The sequence below is a fragment of the Buceros rhinoceros genome, unplaced genomic scaffold, assembly GCF_000710305.1.
Source record: "Buceros rhinoceros silvestris isolate BGI_N320 unplaced genomic scaffold, ASM71030v1 scaffold13635, whole genome shotgun sequence".
Classification (NCBI taxonomy): domain Eukaryota; kingdom Metazoa; phylum Chordata; class Aves; order Bucerotiformes; family Bucerotidae; genus Buceros; species Buceros rhinoceros.
Genome location: NW_010413496.1, coordinates 4,884 through 13,037, shown reverse-complemented (window position 1 = coordinate 13,037; position 8,154 = coordinate 4,884). Strand labels below are relative to the sequence as shown.

General features: G+C 46.5%; 1 protein-coding gene across 1 annotated transcript in view; it reads right to left on the bottom strand.

The window, feature by feature from the left end:
- RALGAPA2 (Ral GTPase activating protein, alpha subunit 2 (catalytic)) overlaps nucleotides 1-6,830 on the bottom strand; it is a gene marked incomplete at both ends in the record, with an annotated part of 56,329 nt that extends 49,499 nt beyond the window's left edge. Inside the window, 2 exons of the mRNA XM_010136774.1 lie at nucleotides 6,025-6,074; nucleotides 6,720-6,830. Of these exons, the coding sequence (XP_010135076.1) occupies nucleotides 6,025-6,074; nucleotides 6,720-6,830 (161 nt within the window). The remainder of the gene's footprint in view (nucleotides 1-6,024; nucleotides 6,075-6,719) is intronic.
- Between the last annotated feature and the right edge of the window lie 1,324 nt (nucleotides 6,831-8,154).

Genomic DNA, 8,154 nt, shown 5'->3' with positions numbered 1-8,154 from the left:
CCCCGCGCGGCCAGCAGCTGCTGGGGGCGGGCCTTGCAAAGCCTCTCGTGAAATGTGTTCCCACGCCCAGAGGCAATGTCAACGGCAAGTTCACAATAACGCTCATTCCAGGAGAATGGATTCTCAGGAAAAAAATTACCTTTTTCAATATAATCTGCACAACAAGAAGCTTCTAACGGTCCGTGACAGGTGGATCTACGTACTTTAAGCCAAGTCAAATGCAGAACAGCTCTCCTGTGCCTCTACGTTCCGCTGCTGCTCAGTGGTATCTCCACCAGAGTTTCGGAGTGTTCAGCTACTGAAATGGCAGTAATTTAGAAACTTTCCAGGTATCGTTCAATGATTTCAGTGAAGCCAGGAGCCCGTGACATTAGCATGCCTGCAGCACGTCGATCTAAGAAAAGGGATCCTCCGTTCATTGCATCAGTAGATCATTTACAGTTATTCGCGGAGGAAAAACATCTGCCCAAGCACAGCAGGTACTTATTCTTGCCCTAGGCATAACATGGAACAGTAAGAGCTCTGAAGTCCACATACACGGCATATAGTCGGATTTACAACAGCCCCTGTAAGAGTAACTCCAGAGTTAAGAGCAATGGTGAATGAACCCTCCAGAATTACAGCAGAACAAACTGTAGGTGGTTCAGAAAGTAATTTTCTCTGCATAGGAAAGAAGTGCTCCAAACAATTTTGTCCTTTTTACTCCATTGATCTTGAGAATCAGCCAGGCAAGCCCGTGTGACAGACGTGAGGCAAAGCAGCAGGAGTGCTGGTCACAGCAGGCACAGGGAACCCACTGAAGAGCCAAAACAGAACCTGCACCCTGAACGTGAAGCTGCGACTCTTAATGGTAATTTGATTTCGAGTGTAAGATAACCTGCGATGGGAAAATGGACTCACTGGGCTGTACAGACACGGGGGAAATGCAAAGAGTGAAAAGAAAGTTAAACAAAGGGGAAAAGTTAAAGGGGATAAACTCCACAAAATGAGAAACCTGCAGCTGCGGCAGTAAGAACTCAACAATGATGTGACTTGATTATTCCTTGTGAAGAATTTCACAAGTACTTTTCACACTGGCCAGTTTCAATACAGTTTATTTCTGCAGAATTCAATTTGACTCAGTTTTATTCAAAATATAGCAAGCAATTAGGAGCAACATCCCAAGATAAGCACCCTCAGAAAACGCTATGGATATAAAAGAACATCCTTTCGCAGGCTCACAAAACAGCAGGGCAGAGCTGAAGGCTTCTGAAGGAGTTACGAATCAAAACCTGATCACTGCTTCAACCTGGTTTCCTGACACTGAGAACGACCTGCCTTTGAGCTGGGTGTAAGCTGCAGAGCCAGCACTGCTACCTCGCACAGGGGTCTACACGAAGCAGACGGGCAGTCAGGCTGGGGGAATTCGACATCCAAACCGTGCGCAGCAATTCAGCGCAGAACGAACCACAGCTACTCCTCTAAATGTGATGCTTATGTGCGCTACCAGGCGTCCCCCATGCGCTGCCTCCTGCGGAGGGCTGTTGGTCCCCAGCACCAGGATAGGAGTTCTCTGACAGCCGCCATGTATTTATTGCCTGGGGTCCATCATCTGCTTCTCAACAGGGTTCCCACAGCCAGTTCTCAACCTCTGCCGAGGCAGCGCTAGCATGTGCAGAACGAGGCACTGGCGCACATCTGCAGTAATAAATTCAGGCTATGCAGCTGCTTCGTAATTACTATGGTCACGGTCGGGTCACAGACCCATCCACATGTCAATGGATGTACACCACATCTTCATCTGCAGACTATGTGGCCAGTTGTAGTCTACGTCTAGATGTGCTTCTAAGGACAATAACGCTGTATTAAAACCAGGAGCTGCTGCCTCAAAATAAAGAGCTCAAAGTACAGCTGGGCAAGTTCTAACAGTTCATTGATTATCATCTCTGGAAAAACGTTTGGTGTTGCACAAAAGCCAAAGCAGCCAGGAGTCTGAGTGTGTGTAACATAACACTGCAGAGGCTACTAGCGCCTTTAAATTCCGTGTTACTCAACATCTACAGCCACCTGCTGTGTACGTGCTCGGGATGCTACAATCAGCCCTGGGAATGCTCCGTTGAAGTTTCGCTGCTGAACTGGTAAGGGCCGTGAAAGCGGAGCGGTGCCCGTCCCTGTTTGCCACAGAAAGGCTCACTGCAGCGGGGCGAAAGGCACAATGGGACGGCCAGGCATGACAGAGACGAGGGCCGAGCAGCCCCATCACAGCAAGGCCTGGAGTGACGTTAGGTAACAGCCCAAAGTTATAACTCTGGATAGTCTTTAAAAAAAGCAGTGCTTACTCTGCCTGCGGAGCCAGGGACTCACATCGCTCCCATTTTCAGCGGCATGATTTACAGAAATTGAGAGATCACAGCGTAGACAAACCTGTCTGTCCAGCTGCGTGAAGACCACAGAATGCTTTTGCAACTAAGGACCTGTGAAACACAAGGGCACTTCGTCTTATATTACTGCGCACTGGTAAAACATAAAGCAAAAAGAGCTTTCACGCGCAGGAGGTGGGAGTACCCAACCCACTCGCCCAGCCACCTACAACACCCCAGCCAGAGCTTGACTACACCGACACGTCTGCCAGCAACAGCAGCGACCCCCATAAGCGATGTGGGGAGCCCTGCTTTCTTAGAAAGCGTGTCTGAAAATTCTAAGTATAAAGTATTCCATACGGTGGACGTGTTGAGTCAGTGCCGTGACTGTTGTGACTGCGTCAGCGTGAGGGATGAGGCTGTGCTTAGCTAACACAGCACAGAGGCCAGATAGAAATCGATCTCTGTGTTACATCAAAACCATCGGCCTGCGCTTCTTCCGTTACAGATAAAAACTGCAGCGTCAGAGGAACCAGGACCTGATGCCACAAGGTAAACATTCTTTATAACAAAAAAAAAAAAAAAGCCAAGCTTTGACAACCCAGTGATGGGATAATACTTCCGTGGGACCCAGAAAACGGACATAAACATAGCACACGTGCTGTGAGCCTGGGACATGTGGCGCTCAGCTGACAGTCTTGGCAATGCCCTCACACACAGGGAAACGTGATACGAGCAACAACATTAACATCTCCTGAAAGTGTACTGTCCATCTGCAGACAACTACGCCTTACCAGGGAAAAGGCAAATCTGTTTTTCACACTGCTTTGGCCTTTTAGCTGAAACAGGGAAAAATACACAGCAATGTAATTACCTATATTCATCTCCCGGATATCTACTTGGGAACAGACGTGGCCAAAGCACCCTAGAGAATACAACGCTAGATCCAAGAGCGCTCTAATATTAACTGTAAAAAAGCACTTTACCAAACGGACTGTTAACCTTTCACGGTTAGTATTGCTTAGTATTTCCTCCTGGATTGATACACCATTTGACATTACTGTTGAGTGGCCGAACGACATAGCTGATGTGAAAATCAAGACTTGGGTAAATTACAACCGACTCAGCTCAGTTTTCAGAGATCTGTGAAAACATGTTACTACTTTTGCTTAATACACACACTAGGTGTCACTGAAGAACAGCTGCACAGCACCCACCAAACCAGACCAGAAAAGGCAGAAAGAAGTCAATTCCTTTCATAAATATTTTTATTGATTTTTTAAACTGTTAACCCTCAGCACCTGGACCCGGGATTTGCCAGTCCTAAGTAATTACCCATTTAGCTAATTAGAAGAAAACCCTAGGAACCCTCTGGCTCCCGCTGACATCAGATTAAATATGGCAAGCTTAACAATCAATTAGTTTTGTTTCCTATGGCTTACGATATGCATGTTTAATTACTTGGCATTTACATTTTCTCTGGTCCTGTGTTGAAAGGCCTCTCAAAAGCCGGTTCCCTGCACCACATGAAGTCATCAGGTGCCATTACAAACCGATTGCCAACTTTCTGCCCGTAGTCAGGCACCAGAAGCAGATCGCTCCAGATTCCACACAAACACGGTAAATGGTTTGTCCTCCCCCAGAGCGGCCAGGAGCAGGCTACGACCTAGTGCTCCGCGATGGGACCCAGAGCAACGCTTCGTCCACATACAACCGTGTGGTTTTGTCTGCGACACACAGGACCTTCTCCTGACGTTTGAAGCGGTTTCAGGACACAGGGACGCATATTTAGTGGCTTTCACCGGCCCGTAAGCAGTAGTTACCTGCCATTCGATGGCGTCACCACAGAAAGTTAATTATTTATTCTAGGCCGTGCAGTTAAGGGTGTTAATGAGCGCCCGTTACACTGCACAGCCTTGCTCCGTAGATGTGGTGACACCTTCTCCTCTGGGGACTGGGAGGGAGAGAAGGAAGAAGAGGAAGAGTTTCTCCTGCCCCCAAAATGGTCCTAGCAGATACATGAGCTCATGGTCTTTGACACTGCCTCATGCAAAACCCTCTGACCAATCCCTCTGCCTTCTACCATTAGTCCCTTACTAACGTCACCAGTAGCAGAGACACAATTCAATCGTCAGATCTCAGTCTGAAAGCGCAGTCTTGTAGTTAGAGGAGTGAAGGGAGGGAGAAGAGGAAAAGGGGGATGGGCTTGCTGCCTCATAGAAGTCAGAAGGTGAGACCACAACACTCCAGCACTTCACGCCACCATTTCCATGGCCATTTTTCACACTACAGGCAGGTTTGGCTGAACAGCATCATTCTTATTGCCGGTATAAATACTACTCTAACTGCAAACTACACATTCATGAAAAGAGATGAAGCCACATACTTCTGAGTGTTTGAGTTGAGTTGACTGGGGTTTTTTTCATTTTGAGAGGGAGGGATAACAGTTAAGAACCCTTAACCTTTGTTTGAACTGCAATTTCTAGAGTCCCGTTCAAAGTTGTTGGTTTTTTTCTGCCACTCCTACCAAAAAACAACCCACAGCATAGACAAAGATAACATCTCTATGACAAAGTGCTCAAGTGAAAATTTAGTCATTGGATAAACAAAGAAAGAGAAATCAACACAAGATCATGCATTTACCCTTAGGAATGAAATCAGGCCACTTATTTCTGAATTGTTCAAAAAAAATTAAAGACAGCACTGTTCTCTGACGTTGAGACAGGCAGAGCTGATGCTAAGGCTTCTGGGCTGCATTATAAAAACTTTTTTGTATGTTTGGCTTTCATCCGGTCCAGTGATATTGTCTCACATCTGAATACATTTAGGTAATAACTCTAATTAAAGAGGTGCCTTGGAAAACGATTTATCACAGTCTACTTCAAATGAGCGACACCCCAATTTGATTATGCAGGAGTTAACTAGCGAAGGGTTCCTCCCTAGACACTGCAAACGCTCTGAGCGCTGGTGCCGGGAAGGACACACTCCAGGAAGGAAAAGATGCTCCACTGAATTTAAAAGTTAAACATATTAACATTTCACACACTCAGATCAAACTGATAGGCAGTAGCTGACAACTCTGATCCTTTTATTTCCCTTGTGCTGCCAGACCAAATACTGCAGTCACAACAGATGGCTCCATCTGAAGGGAGCAGAGCCCAGGCTCCTGCTGTGACACATTCAAAATAAACATTACACCAAGCTCCACACTGACAAAGTGTAGGGGAAGAGCGCTGCTGTTTTGAACCTGCCCTCCAAAATACACAGAAGCAAGAACTTAATTTAAGAAAGGGGGAACAAAGGGAAAGGCTGGTTTGAAAGCTTTAGCCTAACAGAGGCGATACAACTATTGATAACTTGCTCAAAATTCTGGGGAAAAAAGCAGGATGTTGTCACAGCGCTGATCCTCGGCTGCTTTGGACAGATACACTACTGCAGGATTTTCAAGTCACTCTGTTAAAATCTCCTAATTCTGGATGGTCATTCAGCCAACATTCCCACTGCATAATAAATCTGTTGTTGTATCTGAAAACATAACGCACAGCCCAGTTCTGCTCCATACAGCCATGGGCACCCACTGTCGCTTGGACCGACACCTGCTTTCACCCCTCGTCCTAAGGGGGCAAAAACATAGAATGACAATGACATTTAAAACAAAAGTTAGTTTACAGTGTGGAAAACTTACTTCAAAAAGAAAGAGAATGGAGTCCAGCTCCTCCCTTTGTGATTTATTCCCTGCAAGACAGAAAACAAAACTTGCCATAAATTCAGAGCCAGAGTCAGACAGCAAAATTATGCTATTGTTTTCCACTCGAAGCCAAAGACGTTGCCCTTGAATTACTTTCCTTCATCTTTATCTCATACCAAAAGCGCAAGACGTTTCCAAACGTCAGCGCCTCTCTCTGCCAGTGGCAGACGAGGGACGTGCCGAGCCCCAGACCTGCAAAGCACTGTCACCATGCTCGTTTCCAAGCGAGCGGCTGTTCCTACGGTGCCGACACATCCTTGCCCCCGAGATCTGTCCTGCGGGTCTCTGACAAGGCGCCAGTTGAACGGGCACCTGCTTCACTGTGGGATGAAAACCTTCAGAACAAGCTGAGGGTCTGTATAGACGCGCACGAGAACCAAGCTCGGGGCTGAAACGTGGCCATCAAAATGTGTCTAGAAAGCTCTTCAGCTCCTTGTGACACCCCAGAGAGCAACTGCCCGTGCTTGTCTCTTCTGCTACCAGACAACTAAAACGATTAACGCTAATACTGCATCGAACTATAAGTGTCAGTGTTTGTGGCCTGCGTACGCGCTAGACAAGCTCCAGTAGGTCTGTGGAGAACAGTCAGGGGAAACCGACTCGACAGCTGCTGGCAAGATGCTAAACCTTACCTTTTTGTTTCAAGCTATTTTCCAGTGTTATGAAGTTTTCATAGAATATAAAATAAATTTGAGAATAATTGTTCTCAAAAAATTGCTTCAGGTCACTTCCATCCACGATATCTGAAACGAGGAACAAACAGAGTTATAACACAAGATCAGAAAGCTGAAAATTGTTGTCTTCACGCAAACTTCTTACTAGAGAATGGAATAAATGCCATACAAGACCACGTCATTAAATATTCTACACTAAACCGTGACTCCATCCTTGCAAGTCAAATACGGACCCTTCCATTTTCACTTCTTTTATGGAAGCGTGCAGTGTGGACTGGGTTCTCTTGTTCACAAAGTGAAAAAAGAGGCGATGCGTCTTAGCTATCTCAATGGCTTCTGTATCATCAAAACGAGCAGGTACTCTTGGGAAAAACAGACAGCAGCGATGATTTCTGCGTGCAAACTGCCAACGCAGCCCCTCAGTTTGTCTGGCAGGCAGATCAGTTCAGAAAACACCACATTTCCAGCTCCTGTCGGGAAATGACGGAAGCCCAATCATGCATCACTTCCCCAAGGGGTAACTCAGGTCTAAAATTTGAAGTTTAGTTTTTATGAAGGAAAAAATAAATGTTTTCTAAAGCTGACACTTGCACTACACACTTTGACTTCACCTGTTTGCTCTTTCTTGTAACTGACTCGGTCGAGGAAAGGGAGGCGATTCCACCCAGAACTGAGCGGCTAAAGGGCAGGGATTAGTTCCCGTTCCCGTTGAAGGTTCAGCGCTCAGGAAAGCCACTCATGACTCGGGAGGACAAAGCCGACTGCAGCGAGACCCAATCACACTGCTCAGCTACAGGAGAAAGAATGGCTTTGCCCTTTGACAACGTTCTGCTTTGGTTTTCAAAATTAATACCTTTTCAGGATCAGGGCTTTGTTTGGTTGCTTGTACTACGGAAACAATTAGTGCACGGAAATTCTCTTACAGGATATTTGTTTTCTCCAACCCCTGCTCTTGATTTTGCAGGCCTGCGGCAGCTACTCCCCTCTGTAAATGCATGCTGTTAAATACAACTCCAGGAGAAAACAAGGCTTTCATTGACAGTGATTTCATACGAAGGGATGAGGTCATTAAAATCTAAACAAAAAGGAAACTTTCCCTTTAAATCGTGAAAGGAGGAGAAAGGAGCTGCCTCCTCAGGAAAGCAAATTCTCCTTTTCTCTAAAGGGGGCATTTCAGCGGCGACTCATCTGTAACCCTGGCATGAGCAGGCTCTCCTGCAGCTACATCCTCTTCCTCGGAAGGATGCTGCTCCTTCTCAAGGTTCTAACCTTCCAGAGGCCAACACCACCGCTCGCAGGCACTACCCCAGGAGTAAGAGCTTCTTGCACTTGTGCGTGCGAGCTGTCACCCCGACACCACCGCTCAGGGCAGCGAGTGGCTCCGGTATCAGTC